This window comes from Crinia signifera, chromosome 6 (assembly GCF_055691185.1).
Source record: "Crinia signifera chromosome 6, ASM5569118v1, whole genome shotgun sequence".
Taxonomy (NCBI): Eukaryota; Metazoa; Chordata; class Amphibia; order Anura; family Myobatrachidae; genus Crinia; species Crinia signifera.
This window is the reverse complement of record NC_139222.1, coordinates 173,024,159-173,043,518: the sequence shown is the minus strand read 5'-3', so window position 1 is coordinate 173,043,518 and position 19,360 is coordinate 173,024,159. Positions and strand designations below refer to the sequence as shown.

Genomic DNA, 19,360 nt, shown 5'->3' with positions numbered 1-19,360 from the left:
TAGAAAACAAGCCAACACTGCACTGCATCCATACGTACTTTCAAATCTTATCTTGCTCTGTTCTGTTAGAAATGGGGGGGGTTATAAAAATATACATGTAAATAATTACTAACCAGCCAGTATCAGAGGCATCTGAATATCACTACAATGCCATGTTGATGTATTATTGATAAATCAATGTGATAGGAGATTTTCTACTACAGCGATAAACATCAAAAGAAAACCAAGTCCTCTTGTTGATTTTTTAATTAATTAGAAATTACAGTCCTATCCCACTTACACAGGCTGTCATTTTCCCACATATACTGTATATACTACATTCTCTCTAAACCGATTGTAGTTTTGCTTTACTAACTACTGTAATTCCCCCCCCCCCCCCCCAAAAAAAAAAAATCATACATGCTACAATTCTTTTTCCATATAAACAACCTATCACATACATTAAAAAACACAATAAAATTGGAAGGAAATCCCTGAAAGTGGCGGTTTGGTCACAAAACAAAACATCCCCTTGAAAAAGCTGCAGAGAGATAGCGAAATTCATCGATGAAAGGACAATCGCCAGCATCCACTTTGCCCCCTCTTCGTCCTTGCCTATATTTCTCCACCATATTTGAAAACTGCATCATATGCACATCAACTCACCACATTCTAGTGAGGACAGCCTACTGGTCTACTTACAAGTCCATGGATCATCCTCCAGCAGATTCCATCAGCATTGTGCCTTCCATGTATCCATGTCATCATGAGGACTACTGGACACCAGCTAAAGTGACCCCAACTTCAACCCGCCAGTGATGAGATCAGTGCATAAATATAAGCGCTTATATTCAAATATTTACCAGTATGGAGGGTCTATAAGGACAATTATTCCAAGGCAATAATTAAACTTTTTTTGTGACCACAACTTTCACAGATTTTATTCCCATTTTATTGTGTTTTAATCTGCTTATTTTTAAAAATATGTTACATAGTTACATACTGTAGTTACATACTGTAGTAGGTGAGGCTGAATAAAGACATGCGTCCATCTAGTTCAACCTATGTTTATAGTAGCTTATCCCTTGTTGTATAGTATGTTCTGATATTTTTAAGACAGATTATGTTACTTATTCGTACCCATGGATGTTTTTAACCAGTAAATGTTTATCCAACCTTATTTTAAACGTATTTATAGTGTCTGCTGATACCACTTCTCCAGGAAGAGAGTTCTAAAGTTTGACTGTTCTGAGTGTAAAGAATTTTTTTCTTCTAGATGAACAAAATCTTTTTTCTTCTAATCTAAACTCGTGCCCTCGCATCCTAGATTCCTTTCTAGCAGAAAAAAGAGTGTTTGACAGTTCCTTATATTGGCCCCTAATCAGGGCCGGTGTAAGGCTTCTCAGCACCCTAGGCAAAACTTCAACCTACTGCGCCCCCTGTTGCCACTAATACCCACTTTCCAACCCCTTAAGGCATACTTACCTAACATTCCGGAATGGCAGGGAGGCTCCCAAAAAAACAAATGGTACTCCCAGCCCCCCGTGAATGTTAGCAAGTCTCCTTCTTTTCCTGGAAGCCGCCCTTTGCCACCCACAACAGAGTACAAGGAGGAGGTGGCAGCACGTATAAAGGTGAGGTCTTAGAAGTTCCACAGCAGCCAACTGCATTAAGTACAAGAATCCTCATAGACACCCTTTATTTTTTGATAGGCAGACTCGATGGCACCCCCCAGATCCCGGCGCCCTAGGCAGCTGCCTAAAGCTGCCTAATGGTAGAGCCGGCTCTGCCCCTAATATATTTATACATATTGAGCATGTCCCCATTAAACGTCTCTTCTCCAGTGTAAATAGTCCCAGCTTGATTAATCTTTCCTCGTAGCTTAAATTCTCCATTCCCCTAATAAGCTTTGTTGCTCTTCTTTGGATTTTTTCTAATTCTATGATGTTCTTTTTATAGTGTGGGGCACATAGTGTGTATATGATTATTATATTTATACAGAAAATCCCATCATTTATTAGTGCAGTAGTTATTTATTTATTTACAGTTTCTTATATAGCGCAGCAGATTCCGTTGCACTTTACAATAGTAGACAGTGATAAGACAAACTGGGCAACAACAGACAGACTTGGAGGTAAGAGGGCCCTGCTGCAAGCTTACAATCTATAGGGATATAGGAGGGAGACACAAGGACAGGCATCAGTAATAGCATAGCAGTTACAAGTCCAGAAGGGAAGCTATATAATACATAAGTGCCTTGGAGGGTTATGCATGTAGAACTTAAATATGATAGGCTTGCCTGAAGAGTTGAGTTTTCAGGGAACGCTTGAAAGTTTGGAGACTGGTGGAGAGTCTTAATGTGCGTGGAAGGGCATTCCATAGGGTGGGAGCAGCCCGATGAAAGTCCTGTAATAGTGAATGGAAGCTAGTGATCCATGCAGAAGACAGACGCAGATCTGCGTAGTGGTCGAGATCAGAGATATTTTGTGATAAGTAGAGAGATCTAAGCTGGTGCAGTATGGTTAATAGTTTTATATGCAAGTAGAAGTGTTTTATATTGAATACGGTAATATACAGGCAACCAATGGAGGGACTGGCAGAGCGGATCAGCAGACAATGAGTGTCTTGCAAGGAAGATCAGCCTAGCAGCAGCATTTAAAATTGATTGCAGTGGTGAGAATCTGTTCTTGGGAAAACCAGTTAGGAGACTATTGCAATAATCAATGTGGGATATAATAAGTGCATTAATAAGAGATTTAGTAGTGTCTTGTGTAAGAGACGGTTGTGTTTTGGATATGTTTTTTAGATGCATGTAACATGATTTGGAGACAGATTAAATGTGGGGAAGAAAGGACAGGTCAGAGTCGAGGATGACCCCTAAGCAGCGAGCTTGTGGGGTAGGGTAGATTGTCGAGTTGTCAACAGCGATGGAGATATCAGGATGGTAACTGTTCTTAGTTGGCGGGAATATAAGTAATTCCGTTATACATGTTACCCCTTAAAAGCTACAGATGTCAGGCTTAAATAGAGACGGCAACTGATTTCTTCTCACACATAAACTGCAGACTTTCACAGTGATTAATCAATATGACATATGTTTAAAATCATAGAGGTTGCTCAACCCTTAACTCCACTCATTAATATACCTTATAATTAGCTTGATCAGCATGCAACCAACCTGAATCGCTCTTGTGTTATACCATTATCTATTTGTCAGTTTTTACATTATGAAAATGTTTTCTGGCTTATGATTCTCAGCCAGCAATTGTCACCACACAACCAATACCCTATACCAAATGCAGCAAATAAGGGTTCAGTGAAGGTGGTGTTGAAGGTGTGTAAGTGCTTGATTGGGTCACACAGCTCATAGAAGGACAGAATCCCAGCATCATAGTCCAAATATATTCTAAATCTATTACAGGAAAAACGGTGAGGTGACATGGAGACTTTACTATCATGTATCACGGAGTACTGGTTGTTATACAATCTGCGCAGGCACCAGGACTTCTTATTATCACCAATGTATGACTGGTCCCCTGTCCTGTCTATACTAGGATAGGCCACACCTAATCTCCAGTCTCCTGATGTACTGCTCTCTACTTCCCAGCAATGTTGCTGTGAGGAAAAATTCCTGGTGCTAAAAACCTGGTTATACTGAAATCTCTCATCTGTTTTTGGGCGATTCTGGTATGCTGCAGACCAGTACACAGTTTTCATGTCAGACGCTACAAGTAAATTGTTAGCAGCTGTGTTTATATTCAGTAACATATTCATGTCTTCCTGTAAGTCACTATCTCTCATTTTATCTAAACAGACGGTGTGCACAGGCTGTAAATTCACCCCCCTTTCGCAACCCCTTACATCATGGACCTGTTGTTTATCATGTCTCTCTCTGTCCTTATTAGTGCCCTCCTCCGTATCACCAAAGTCATCTCTGTCAGATTCCTGGTCTAGTAATACAGTAAATGGATCAGTTGTGTTACACAGCTTCTCAATGTGACGCATCTTCCTGGACAGCTCATCCTTCTTTATTTCCAGCTGCTGGATTAGATCACACACAGATAATGTGTTTTCTTGTCCTTCTCGTCTATGATCATTTAGACTTTGGACTCTGCACTCAATTGCTTCTCTCTTTGAGATCAGTTTGTCCAAAACATTCCTCAGTTTCTCTTTCTTCTTCTCTGAGGTCTCAGTAAGTAACTCCACCGGGTGGCCCTTGTGTTTTCCATCAAGTCTGCAGGACACGCAGATAAGGGCAGTATCCTCAGTACAGTAATACTCTAAGAACTTCTTGTGGATGATGCATTTTCTGATCTTAAGAGCTGAGGTGGGTTCAGATAAGACATGTTCTGCGGACTTACTGTGCACTCTTAGGTGATCCTCGCACAAAGCAGCCTCACACATCAGACAGGACCTAACAGCAGGTAGAGCTGTGTGGATGCAGTAGGAACAGTAAATCCCATCCACCTCCTTCTCTGGTTGAATAGGCCGGAAATACTCCACTATGTTACACAGAGCAATGTTCCTCTGCAGTGCTGGGCGCTCATGAAACATAACTCTGCATTCAGGACAGGTATAAACTCCATTTTCCTTCTGTGTATCCAGTACAGAGTCAATACAGAGTCGGCAATAGGTATGTCCACATGTCAGGTTTACTGGATTTGTATATATTTCAAGGCAGATGGAGCAGTTCAGCTCGTCTCTCGGATGAGCAGAGGCCATCGTTTAAAACCAGGAAGAAAGAAATGAAAGTGAAAGTATCTGTGACGTGCTTGGCTTTGTTTCACAGCACAGAAAGGAAAGACTTGCTACTCATGTTACAGCTATTACATGTAGTGATTACATGAGCCGCACTGGATTTAGGGGGTAATTCAGACCTGATCGCTGGGCTGCGAGATTTCAGAGCCCAGCAATCAGGTAATCGCCGCCCTGCTGACGCAGCTTCTGCAATCCCCCACCCATGTGCACGGCTGTGAATGTGATTGCAGGGAAAACCATTCAAATCAAATGTTTTTCCCCTGTCGTCAAAGCGCGGAGTAAGTCTTGCAATGGCCGTGGGGAGAAGGAGGCAGCTGACACCCTGCGGACAGCCTGCGAATGCAGCAAATGCATCATACTTTATTGTACAGTGCAAAAGGGTAAAATAAAACTGCTAACTTTGAGGAATTTTTGGAAATTAATCTTACATGTCACCGTATATATATGTCAAGATAAGATAGATTTATTGTTAATGTTTTCAATAAATGTACTTTATCTTGCCATATATATACGGAGACATGTATGATTCATTTTTTCCCATTCCTAAAAGTTAGCGTTATTTTCTTTTACCTTTTTTTGTATAGTATCCAGGGAGTGACTAACTCTATGTTTTGAGAACCCAGCCCCACTGTGGTACCTGTATCGGTTTGATCCTACCCCTCCTTCTTTTCTTGCTTTATTGTACAGTGTGTACATTTATTAGGCAAACAAACTATTTTATCCACAAATCTCTGTGCGCATTTAGGTATAATGACCAAGAGGCCTATTTATCAAGAAATGCAGATCTGTCAGAAAATGATCAATCCTTATTGCTGTATATTGATGTAATAATTTACTTTTGAGGGACTATTTATTCTGGGACTATCCCAGGGGACAGGATCTGATAATGCTACCTTCTATTTTATTATTATTATGAACATTTAATGATTTAGAGGTCTATTTACTAACATTATAGGCCCGATTCTGGTTGGCTCGGTAATCTGCTAACATCGCAGCTTTACCGAGCTACTGAGATGCCGCCCGTCCGAATGCCTGTCCCCACGCCGCCCCCGATTCCCATCGGTAACATGCGAGGTAATGTGTGCAAAAAATATCCTCACATTCTGAGCATCGAATGATTTCTCCTGCCTTTGCAAATAGAAATCTATTTGTGTTCGCCTGGATGAAGAGGGGGTGGGAGGTTGACTTCCTGTGATGTCAGCTGCCCTCCCCCAGCAGGCATTGGCCCACCCACATACCCATGGGAACGCCCAGTGTTTTCTTAAGGATGCCCATAAAATGCTGGGTGTTCCCATGGGGAGCCGCATTCCCTCCACCGTCCCCCCACGGACCCCACTGCATGAACCGCCCGGCAACTGTGTAACTCTTCAAGGCCGTTCATTGCTGGAGTCTCCACATGCGCAAATACGCGCTTGCACATGCGCAGACCCCCAAACATCGGAACAGGGACAAATTCGCCCCTTTCCGAATAATCAGAATCAGGCCCTATGTTTACAATAACAATGTGAAAAGTGTGTTTTTTACACACTTTACACATTATATTAGTTTCACCTGAATGAAGTTTCGCCTGAACCAAATAAAATGGGAAATCTTGTCGAATTTACAAAAACAAAATTTGCCAAAAATCGCAGTGAGCGGTGTGTTTATAACGCTAGATTCAGCTAGCGAATCACAGGGCTCAGATTCAAACTGGGGGCTTTTACACAATTTTCTCTGCCCTTAGGCATAGAAAGCAGTGCAGGGACGGGGCCATCGTGATCAGTTGTGTGTGTGTCCAAAGAACACATTAGCTGATCACTGTATATTAAAAAAATGTATACTCTCCTCCTCGGTCCAGTGAACGCTGCCTTATTGACGGCTTATTGATCGACTTCCTGCTGTTTTGTGACCCCTGGTGAATTAAAGTGACATCTCACTTTCCAGCACTGGAGGTCACCGAAGCTGGAAACCCCGAAGACCTGCAATGGTTCAGGAGACAATCCCCAGGTGGGGAATATGTGGTCACTGTACGCAGTTTGGGTTGGGAAGGGGCAATCACTTACAAGGCATCACCTTTTTTCCCTCCTTTTACTATATATTTTTTTTAGTTTTAGCAACCCATAGGAAGAATTACTTACTCATGTTTTGAAAGCGCCCGGTTGTATTTTATTTCTAGTTATTAGTGAACTGTGTAGAGTAGGTAAACCACCAACCAATCAGCTCCTACCTGTCATTTTTCAAACACAGCATGTGACATGGCAGTTAAGAGGAGATTGTCTGTTGGTTTATCACTCTCCATTTTATCACTTTTCAAGCTTAGTACATCTGGCCCCTAGTCAGATACTGTAGCTTAGAAATGGGGCTAAAATCTCGCAGTGTGTATGCCCCTTTAGAATTTTCGCAGCCACCACTTGCATTTGCAAGTACAACAAGGATGTCTTCCTCATAGACATCTATTATATTGTGATAGGCAGACTTGGTTGCCCAATGCCTTATTTTAGCCACTGTAGTGAATATATATGCTAATAGGTAAAATGAATCGCAAATACAATTAAAATATTGTGGTTAACATTGTTGTCTCACACGCTGCGGCTTTGGGTTTGAATGGGACCAGGGTGCTATCTTGGTAGTTTATATATTTTGCAAGTGGTTATGTGGGTTTCATCCAAGTGGTCCAGTTTTCTCCCACAATCCTTAAACAGATTGGTATATCAGTCTGTGACTTAATTTCCCCCAGTGTGTGGCCCTGTTTGTATGAAGTTTCGATTGGTTGCTCCGATGGCCAAGGGACTGATGTAACAGAATAAAGATACAGTATGGTGGAATTTTAACATTATTTTTTACCAGCTATTTAAGTAGCACATACATACCGAGAATATTTGGCCATACACATAATTATAAGTAAAGAATAATGAAATATTTATTTTTATAGTGAAACAAATGCCAATGTTCATTAATTTATATTTTCCTAAAGGTGATTTTCCTTTATGTGTACGTAGTCTATCCATTATAATATAAGTAACTCAGACAAGCCTGAAACTACACATAACTTAGGCTTCCAGTTAAACCTTGCAGTACAGTACTGTTTAGTATGGCGGTAGTACTGCTCACAGACCACAAATCTTTATAAAGTTCAGCACCCCAGGGATGAATCTGTATGCATCTTCCCAACTCACGCTTTACAGCCAGAGCTTCGGAAGCAGACATTTTTGTACTGTGGTAATCTACCATTTTGAGTGCTGAATTAATAATTTCACTGCTGGGTTTGCAAATTGGAAATCTGTCGCTCAGCTGGAATTAATCTCTATCCTTTATTTGCATTTCCCATTATTTCAAAGGAAGCAGGCGGGTACTGCAGGCAGTGATAAAGGTGAAGCGGTGCTTTGGGAGGCAGTTCTGTATGACGTGAATGACCTTGCTCTCTCTGATCATGCCAGTAACTTTTAAATGTTACTTCTGAACAAGCAAAATGTCTGTGATTATGACATACTGTAGGGTAAACACACTTCCATTCAGGGGCATAACCATAGACACAGCAGTTCATGTGATTGCTATAGGTACAAGTGGAACATGTACTTTACTCAGCTAAAACTAATATGACAATTTTCTACTACACTAGCCTATTAGATAAAAGATGGGATGGTGCAGACATAGGCCGATATTTGTGTGATAATTGTCCAAAAATCGCACCATATCGCACAAATTCGCACCTTTCCAAATCGCATTTTTTGCCGCAAATTCGCATATGTAATGAGATGCGAATTCACGGTAAAAAAGTGCGATGTGGTGCAATTTCGGGCGAGTTTTAGTAATGAAAATGTGCGCATTTTCAGTCATAAAAATGTGCGCATTTTCAAATGTGCGATTAAAAAAAAAAAAAAAAAACGGCGTGCGGTCCCCCTCCCGATCATAACCAGCCCCGGGCTCAAAAAGCCGGTGCTGGTATCATAAAATCAGAGGGACAAACAAATAGGGGTCCCCTTGATTTAATGAAACCAGCACCAGGCTCAAGGTCCGGCGCTGGTTCCCAAAATACGGGGGACAAAATGACTAGGGGTCCCCCGTATTTAAAGAACCAGCACCGGACCCAAACAGCCAGCAGGGTAATGCCACAGCCGAGGGGAGACTTTTTATACAAGTCCCCCCGGCCAAAGCATTCAGCCCTGTGGCTGGTCAGCATGGGCAGGGGTCCTGGGGAAGTGGGGACCCCCCCCCAAAGAAGGGGTCCCCCCCCTCCAGAACTTACCTGCCCATGCTGAAGCCCGGGGCTGTCCTCCATGCCCCTGGGCTGTGGGCATGGAGCTGATTTTGTGTAAAATCAAGATAAATCTATTGTTTTTAACAGTGGTACTACAAGTGCCAGTAAGCCTCCCCTGCAAGCTGGGACTTGGAGAACCACAAGTCCCAGCCTGCAGGGCATTAAAGGGCCCGCTGTAACTTGTAGTTCTACTGTTAAAAAAATAGTACACAAAACACACACTGACACACATTTTAAATAAAAGTTTAATACACACATCACACACACACTCATACTTACCTATCTTTATCCCGTCGGTAGGTCGCTGGCTCTGGTGTCGGCGGCTCCGTGTCGGCGGCTCCGTGTCGGCGGCTCCGGGCTCGGCGTCCTGTCCGACGATAATCCATGTTGGACCTGTGGAAGTAAATCCTACTCACCAGGTCCACCATGGATGGTCTTCTGTCTTCTCTTCTCTCTTCTCTCTTCTTCTTTATCTTCAAGCTCTTGCGGCTCCGGCAGCTCCATTCGGCAATATGATTAAAGGCGCTGGAGATGTTTGATCTTCAGCGCCTAACATCAGAATGATTCTATTGGCTGCTCAGCAGCCAATGAGAAGCGCCGCTGGGAGCAGCCAATAGAATCATTCTAAGCACCGGCGTTGAAGAGGCAACATGTCTCCGCAGAGATGTTGCCTCTTCAACGCCGGTGCTTAGAATGATTCTATTGGCTGCTCCCAGCGGCGCTTCTCATTGGCTGCTGAGCAGCCAATAGAATCATTCTGATGTTAGGCGCTGAAGATCAAACATCTCCAGCGCCTTTAATCATATTGCCGAATGGAGCTGCCGGAGCCGCAAGAGCTTGAAGATAAAGAAGAAGAGAGAAGAGAGAAGAGAGAAGAGAAGACAGAAGACCATCCATGGTGGACCTGGTGAGTAGGATTTACTTCCACAGGTCCAACATGGATTATTGTCGGACAGGACGCCGAGCCCGGAGCCGCCGACACGGAGCCGCCGACACGGAGCCGCCGACACCAGAGCCAGCGACCTACCGACGGGATAAAGATAGGTAAGTATGAGTGTGTGTGTGATGTGTGTATTAAACTTTTATTTAAAATGTGTGTCAGTGTGTGTTTTGTGTACTATTTTTTTAACAGTAGAACTACAAGTTAAAGCGGGCCCTTTAATGCCCTGCAGGCTGGGACTTGTGGTTCTCCAAGTCCCAGCTTGCAGGGGAGGCTTGCTGGCACTTGTAGTACCACTGTTAAAAACAATAGATTTATCTTGATTTTACACAAAATCAGCTCCATGCCCACAGCCCAGGGGCATGGAGGACAGCCCCGGGCTTCAGCATGGGCAGGTAAGTTCTGGAGGGGGGGGACCCCTTCTTTGGGGGGGTCCCCACTTCCCCAGGACCCCTGCCCATGCTGACCAGCCACAGGGCTGAATGCTTTGGCCGGGGGGACTTGTATAAAAAGTCTCCCCCCGGCTGTGGCATTACCCTGCTGGCTGTTTGGGTCCGGTGCTGGTTCTTTAAATACGGGGGACCCCTAGTCATTTTGTCCCCCGTATTTTGGGAACCAGCGCCGGACCTTGAGCCTGGTGCTGGTTTCATTAAATCAAGGGGACCCCTATTTGTTTGTCCCTCTGATTTTATGATACCAGCACCGGCTTTTTGAGCCCGGGGCTGGTAATGCTTAGGAGGGGGACCGCACGCCAGTTTTTTATTTAAATTTCTTTTTTAACTATTTTTTTACAGCAGAAGCATGCACAGATCTCAATGATCTGTGCATGTTTCTGCCTAACTCGCCAGTCAGAAGCTGGTCTATTTTTTTTGAGATTTTTTTGAAGCTCCCATATGCGACTTTAGAACTCGCATCCTATTACATATGCGAGTTCTATAGTTTACTATGGGAAAACATCTGGATGCGATTTTCAGCGTGCCTGAAAATCGCATCTTTAAAATGTGCGATTTCGCGGTAAAAAATGCGATTTTTACCATGACTCGCATCCTATTACATGTGCGATTTTTAGAAAAAATGCGATTTTGGTCAATTTTGACCAAAAATCGCAAAAGTCTAAAAATCGCACCCTATTACATATCGGCCATAGGGTCATCTTAACATATGGGCTTACTGGACAGTAAGCCCTAGGGCCCAACATTTCCAGGGACCCTCAAGCAGGGGTTTGCTGGTGCCTCCAGAGTTCCTGTGAGGCTAGTAGAGATTGCATCCCGGCTGCATTGGTTGTGAATTACACAAAATCAGAGCTGCCGGGAAACATTCTCTTCCGGCATGCAGCCAATCAGTTACTGGCTGTAAGCATGTTTATTGCTGGTTGGCTGATAGCAGGAGGAGAGAAAATGTGGGAAGTTATGATTTATTTTACTTAAGTAGGGGCCCCAGTGCATTGCTTCATGTTAGTGGGGATGCTTTTTTGATTGTGCATAAAAGATCCCCATCACAATATTGCTATATTGTCTAGATCAGTGGTCTCCAAACTTTTTTGGGGCATGAGCTACTCGAGACAAAATAAACCTCCTGAAGAGCTACTAAAATAAAATATAAAATAAGTCTGCATAATAACCAAATAATGCCCTTTACACATTATGCCACACACTGTAATGCCCCTGACACATTATGCCACATACCGCAATGCCCCAGACACAATATGCCACACACTGCAATGTCCAATATGCTGCATACATACCTTCCAACTCTGGAGACAGAGAAGAAGGGACATCTGCGTGTGCCAAAGGCACGCACCTGAAATTAGGGGGTATGACTTACTATCGTGGCACTCCTGCGAGGCCACATCCCCCATTTTTTCTGCTATGGGGGCATGGCCAGCACTCTGAGAGCTGCTAACCATGCCCTCAGCCTATCTGAATAGACGCTGTGCCATATATACACATGCCACCAGCAGTGTCAGTTACACTATGCCCCAATAACCACACTAATGCCATAAACACAACGCCCAACAGTACTGCCAGATAAACAATGCCTGACCGATTGTGGTGCCAATCTAAATAATTACCCTTGGGGGGGGGGTCGTGGTCGTGCTGGGAAGGGGGGGGGGTGCAAAAGATTTGTGGCAGGGGGGAGATTTTTTCATAGTTACGCCACTGGACTATATGTATTATTTAAAACAGAATCTTCTACTTGCAACATACGGTTAAATTAAAGCACTAAGGAGAACATTTAGTGGCCACCTATATATATATATATATATATATACGAATAATGCTCCGGCTCTCTGGTTCCCCCACGGGGATACTGTGCTCCGGTGCCCTCCCTGGAGGTGAGTCCACGTACATGCAGCAAATAACGGGCGTCACTCGGAGACTTTTGATTCAGCAAAAAAAGTGTATTGGTACACACATTACATCATCTACGTTTCGGGGACGTGCTCCCCTTCGTCAGGATGACGAAGGGGAGCACGTCCCCGAAACGTAGATGATGTAATGTGTGTACCAATACACTTTTTTTGCTGAATCAAAAGTCTCCGAGTGACGCCCGTTATTTGCTGCATATATATATATATATATATATATATATATATATATTATTTTGAAAAACTTTGTCTGTACTGAGAAAGAGGACATATATGCATTCGATTCCGAATGCTGGATGCACCCAGAATTACATCCACCTTGCAAATTAGAATGACGCGCTAAGTACCTGATGCTAAATCCTATAGTAACTATGCTACGGTTATATGCTACAGCAACATACCTGATTACACACAGCACAACATCTAGCCTCACCATCCTCATCAATTTGTGAATGACCGCACCACAATTTTTCACACCACAGATGATGAATACATCTTACCCAACAACTTGCTTTTAGAGGCATTATGGTCAGTAATTATTTTCTGAAGTTCCTCATTTTTATCATTTGCAATGGTCAATAAATCTTCCAATTTTCGAATTTGTGCATCACTGATAGCCTGAGGGAAAACAAACATTCATTATAAACACAATTATCACTTAACTTTGAGATCTTCTTGTATTATCATAATTTATTTATCTACAATATTTTGCAGCAGTTTCAACATAGAGGATTGTCAGCTATGGATTCTGTGTGTGGCATGAGGGGGGGGGGGGGGAGGAGGTGTGACCACACCTAAATCCCCCCATAGACTATGTGACTTCTCAGATGGGCGTATCTTATGAGATTCCAGCAAGGTCTGCAGGATCCGATACATCTATATTGCAGACCTTGCAATCTCCAATCTGATGCGCACAAGACTGCATCTCGGTTTAGAATTGGAGACACACATGCAGTTTGACACTTTTCATCCGATTTATAGGACTGATCCGTCGGAATAGAATGAAAAGTGCCCAAATCGCACTAATGTATGGGCAGCTTAACCCTTTGAGTGCCAAGATCTCTGTGAAAGATGCTCAAATTCAAATAAAGAATGTGTAAAAAAGAGTTATTTTGTTTCTCATGGCTGTATGCTGACAGTAAAGCTCTGTTTCTTTTTATAGTATATACAGTATCCTTTTATTTAAAGAAAAACAATACAAGAACTATAAACAGCAATATAGATATAGCTATGCTCATTGGCCACACACACAGACAGTGACACACACACACACACACACACACACACACACTGGGGTATCCCACACACTGATAGGGGGGTCACACACACACACACACACAAGGTATCCCACACATTGACATACCTTACAACATTGGACTGCTCTGCAGAGGGACACTTCGCATGCGCCAGTTTTTGGGGGTGTGGTCTAGCTGCACGGGGCATACACACACACACACACAAGGTATCCCACACATTGACATACCTTACAACATTGGACTGCTCTGCAGAGGGACACTTCGTGTGCGCCAGTTTTTGGGGGTGTGGTCTAGCTGCACGGGGCATGGCCTATCCCCACAAGGTCATGCCCCTGTTTCTCCGCTGTGGGGGCATGGCTAGTGGCTCTATAAGCTGCTGGCTGTGTCCCCAGTCCCTCAGGCTGCAAGAATAGATGCTATTGGCATTCACGGGTGACAGAGGGGACTCCCAACTGCCCCCCCCCTCACCCCCGCCGTGGGACACTGATGGCCTAGGCCGGATGTGGCAACGTCCCAAAAAAGGGACATTCCCGCGAAAAGCAGGACTGTTGGGAGGTATACATTGATAATATCAGACATATATACACACACACATACACATATCGGGAATCTTGCACACACTGACAGGAGATCTCACAGAATCCAAACTTGCCTACTTTTGAAAATTAGCTTCAGGAAGATTATAGCTTGTAGTAGAATTTTGCCCAGTGCATCATGCTCCACCCATGGGGTACAGTATATCTAGCTCCACATATGGGCGTATATGTTCTTAAAAGCTTGTTGCCAGATATTTGTAGATAACATTATTTATTAACTATATATTTTGGAAAATGAATAAATATATATTAATAGTAACTTGTTGGATTTATGTATTTATTTGCAACTATCTGCTGTGCCATCTATTTTCTTCCAACTCAGCACAATATACATGATAATAAATGTGATACCTGCTGTATGCAATAAATTCCAGATGCAGCAGGGATGGTGTAATGGTTAGCATTACTACCTCATAGCACTGAGGTCCAGGGTTCGATCCCCACCATGGCTCTAACTGTGCGGAGTTTGTATATTCTCCCCGTAATTGCATGGATTACCTCCTGGTACTCCGGTTTCCTCCCACAATACCCAAATATACTGGTAGGTTAATTGGCTCCCAACAAAATTAGCCCTAGAATGAATGAGTGTGCATGTACAGTATGTGTGGTAGGTCATATAGATTGTAAGCTCCGCCGGGGCAGGGCCTGATGTGGATGTTCAACTATACTCTATAAAGCACTGCAGAATATGCATGCTTTATATAAGAAACTGTTTATAAAGAAATAAATGTAACCATACTTTCAAACTTTTAAATAAGCATGTATGGGAGATTGGGAAGGTGGCACCTATACGTGTTATGACACAAACACATCACAGCAATCTCACACATGCTGCAGAAGAAGACTTGAGCATTTTCCAGTAAGCACAGAAGGAGGACAGCACTGCCAAAAAGTTAGTAATTATGGAATAAATAAACTAAGTACAATGGCCCATGCGATGTGATGCGATTTTCCTACGCAGAATAGCCCACTAAGCAAATAGCGTAGTGGGCGCAGTGATAATACACAAGTACCAGTTTTCCTTAAAATTATGATTTAGGGAGAAATTGGACTTGCTCTGGGGCTGTGAGAAAAAGCAGCTGTAATTTCTATAGAAATGGATGAAGGTAATTTTCTCTTCTTCAATAGAAAAGGAAAACCCGCAGCTGCAGGAAAAGTCATAAACCACAGGGTTTTTCTTAAACCGGTGCACAATTGAATGTGCCTCTAAAGCTGGTTTCACATTGCAAAAACCAGCTTTCAACTCGTTTTTGTAAATGTTTTTTTAAATGGGTCAAAACCCAGTTAAACCCCTTTCACATTGCATGTTGTAACTGGTATATTGCAGTTTCAATACCATTTTTGTACCTTCAGATTCAACCCATTTCACCCATAGAAAGCCATACAATGTCATTTTAAAAGTTTTTTTCCTGCTTGTGGGCGGGGATCATGTGTGGTTATCATTTGTAGCAAATACCGTTTCTGAGCTGTTCAGACTGCAGGAAAAACAGCTCAGAAACGTGTAGGATCCTGCTTTTAACACGTTTCAAAATACCGGTATTTTGTAACCGGTAAATTGATTGTGGAGCTTTCATATTGCAGCTGGTACCGTTTTAAAGCAGTTAAAAATCGGCAATATGCCGTGTTAAAACTGCAATGTGAAAGGGGCTTAAGAGCCTATTTATTAATGGGAAAATGGCTTGGAGTTGTGGTTCTTCAATTCCCTGCATGCGGTGCAGGCTTGCTGGGACTTGTATTTCTACAACACTACACAATAGTTTCATCTATTATTAACAATTTATCAGGCCGGTGCCCACCACCCCAGGGGCACCGGGCACAGCCCTGGGCTTCAGCCTGGGCAGGGGTAACTGTGAAGTGGCTGCGCCTGCCACGCTTCGGGTTGGCGTTGATAGTGGGGGTGGCATTGACAATGGGGGTGCATTTAACATTGTAAGCACCCATTAGAGTGCTTGTATAATTAGAAATCGCATCGCATGCATCACTTGCCGCTATTTTGCATACGATGTGATGCGATTGCATAAGATGCACTTCGATCAAAATCGGGGGCGCCGTGCTAGGATATAAGTACCTATTATTAAAAAATTAGGTTTTATTTTATTTTTTACATTTTAACAATATTTTCAAATTAAAAGTAGAAGCTTTAGTCTGGACTTCGTGCCTAATTCAGTTTCAGTTATACTTTTGCGAAGATTTAAAAAACTACAACTGCCAACAGTAGCAATGCGGCGACCCGCCCAGTACAAGGCAAGATCGCCACACATGCCTGGTACTTCCACAGTGCCTTCAAGATTTTGTGGTCACATCGCTATATAGCGAAGTGCTCACACATTAGGGGTAGTTCCTCGGCTGTGAAGTCAGTCTTCAGGCCATTTGGTTTTGGGTTGCAGCAGCTGCATGTGACGTCACACAGCCCCTGTGGGTCACCCCATAAATGGTCCAGAATTTATGGGGCGGCCCACAGGGGCTGCGTGACAAATGGTTGCATCCCAGAAAGACCCTCTCACCACTCACTATTAGAGGACAGTTGCATTTTTCTTAATGCAACTGCAGTTTAGGGGATCAAACATGCACATTGGCGTGTGTGTGTGTTTTCAAATATTGTGTAATGTGAATGCAGTGGCTTAAGTTTGTCCCAGTTGCCCAGATACAGTATATATATCAGGGCAGTGTTGTAATGGCTCACGGGGACACAGGAGAACCCCCCACCCCTTCTTAAAATTATACAGATCATTTTCCAAACTGTGCACATGAATTATACATTATACATATGTTACATTATACTGCACAGTACTATGGTGTATCTTCTACAGTGCATTGCTGTGATTCTTCTGGTACTTTATCATGCATGCACTAGCAGTATTTATTATATTTTACTATACTACCTTTAGAATTCTCATGCTTCCTATGATCCTAGCTCTATCAGTAAGGTGTCAGCCTCCAGTGTGACAGGCCTGGGATCTAATACCAGGTGTAACACTTGCTAACTATGTGTATAATACACTGGGTATGTACAGGGACTAGAGTGGGAGCATGCACAGAAGCAATAGCCCTGACCAGTGGCAGCTCCAGAGGTGGGGCTGTAGCACAGTCCAAAATTCAAATAGGGGAGCCACATCCCCTGCCAGTGAGTCTGTTTGAAATGGCAATTGGTGGCAGTTGCTGTGCCTCCCCTATTTGATCTTTGAACTGTGCTGCAGCCCCCCTCTGGAGTATCCCCTGGCCCTGATGTTTAATTAATTGATTGAAACAGTAGATTAAATGGTGGAGGAGAGGGGACCCCTTTGAAGCAGGAGCCCGGCAGCTGCTGACTCTTATTGCCTCTCAGACTTCCCTACAAGTTGATGACTCGGCCAGTCACCCAGTGAAATATGGGCAGTGTTGAATTGGAACATGAAGGGCTCACTGGGGGAATGTAGTACTGGGGCCTATGTTTAGAGATGTAGCCAATCCCTAAACATAGGCCCATGAGGTGTGGTGAGCCACCACAGTGGCTTTACTAACCATTAGAGAGGGCATTGGCTGGGCCCCTTGATATTTACTGTAGTAAATACTGCTAGTACATGTATGACTATATACCAAATTCATAAGCAATGTACTGTAGTAAATACACCATAGTCTTGTGCAGTATAAGGCAACATATTTAATATATAATTAAAATGCAGAGTCTTTAATCTGTTTCCTAAAGTGGGAAGTAGGACCTCAGGCAGTGTGGCACACAGAGGATTCCCCCCTGTGCCCCTGTGACCAACCCTGATTATGATTTAGCTTGTTTTTTCTTTTTTAAATAAATAAGGCTAATTTTATATTCAATATCTAATGAATTTGATAGAAAGCATAAAGCCTTTTCTAGAGTGGGAAAAAAACCCCATGTATGTTTCTGTACTTAAATCGAGCCCTGTCAGATTGTCTGCCTTAGATATCTTGAAATATCACATGGTGACTGTTCCTTCTGTGACTCACACTGTTTTAATCTAATTTGCAGAAGAGTTACTTTGCCTGTGGCAAGTGTGGGTTAAACAAGTATAATAATGAAATATTCTGGCTCCAGCCTGTATTTCTTCCAATCTATTCCATGCCTCTCTGAGCTTTGTCTTTACAAGGGTCACCGATCCCATCAGAACGGCTGTGTGCACCATATAATCTGTACATTGTGTTCAATGCTCAGTGATCACGATCACCAAGGTGAGTTTATGAGTATGTACGCCTGTAAATAGTTGATTTGGACATTTAATGTTTGACAAATATAACACACACATGTAAAACATAACAAAATGTTGTCAAGGGATTCACTGTATGTACAGAATCAAATATTGCTGCACTGCAGAAATTATTCTCAGCCTATACCACGCCATGTTTATTCATCTTTTACTAAAATATTCCCCTGTATACCAAGATTGTCCTGGAATGACAGTGATTTTGGTAGCAGATTGTTCCTGCTACTTATAACCCTGCACAATTTCACATTTTTCAAAGACTTCTCTACACTTTCTCACATTGACCAGATTCACATTGTCATTTACTAAGAAAGACTGCAAGAGGACGGAATCTACAAGAGGGGGTTTGTAAGATTCCTCTCCAGAGAGAATGTCTCCATAGGCAAAAATACAGTTAACACCATCTTAATATTGGGTTGGCCTATGATGCGGTAGATTGAGAATAATGCCTGCTCTGCTGCCTTCTTGCAGGAGATTGGTGGTTTATATTCGCATTACTTAGAACATGTGGAAACGTGGACAGTTATTTAATACAATACAAAACACATATTCTTATGATCAACCTCACATTAACGTAAGCCTGTAATGATCATCTCTAGGTTATGTTTTCAACACCTTCAAAGAGTGATTTGCATAGTAGTTTCTACCCAGTTTGTTTAATCGCTGTTGTCTCCAATTGTAAAGCGCAACGGAATATGCTGCGCTATATAAGAAACTGTAAATAAATAAATAATAGTTTAATTTCATATACCTATTTGGCAGGTTGCAAGAGCCACTTTGATTTGTTTGCTACCATTTATTGGTACAGTAGGTAATGCTTTCCATACAATTCAGATGAGAGAGGAGGAGTAGGAAGTGAACATCAAATCAAACCAGTGCCCACTCGTGCTGGGAGCAGAGAGGGGACATGGGGTTGATGTATCAAGCAATGAAAAGTGTAGAATTGGATCACACAAGAAGCTGTCCAAAAGTTTGGGTGTGCACCTCTAGCACCTGGATTGCCTTCATCTAC

General features: G+C 42.8%; 2 protein-coding genes across 2 annotated transcripts in view; both read right to left on the bottom strand.

The window, feature by feature from the left end:
* LOC146008647 (myosin heavy chain, skeletal muscle-like) overlaps nt 1-19,360 on the bottom strand; it is a 162,804-nt gene that overhangs the window by 78,301 nt on the left and 65,143 nt on the right. The window contains exon 5 of the mRNA XM_083148149.1: nt 12,783-12,900. Coding sequence (XP_083004275.1) covers nt 12,783-12,900 — 118 coding nt within the window. The remainder of the gene's footprint in view (nt 1-12,782; nt 12,901-19,360) is intronic.
* Nucleotides 1,844-4,719, bottom strand: LOC146008649 (E3 ubiquitin/ISG15 ligase TRIM25-like). The gene has a single exon (XM_083148152.1). It carries the CDS (start codon nt 4,699-4,701, stop codon nt 3,205-3,207), a length of 1,497 nt encoding a protein of 498 aa, XP_083004278.1. The 5' UTR covers nt 4,702-4,719; the 3' UTR covers nt 1,844-3,204.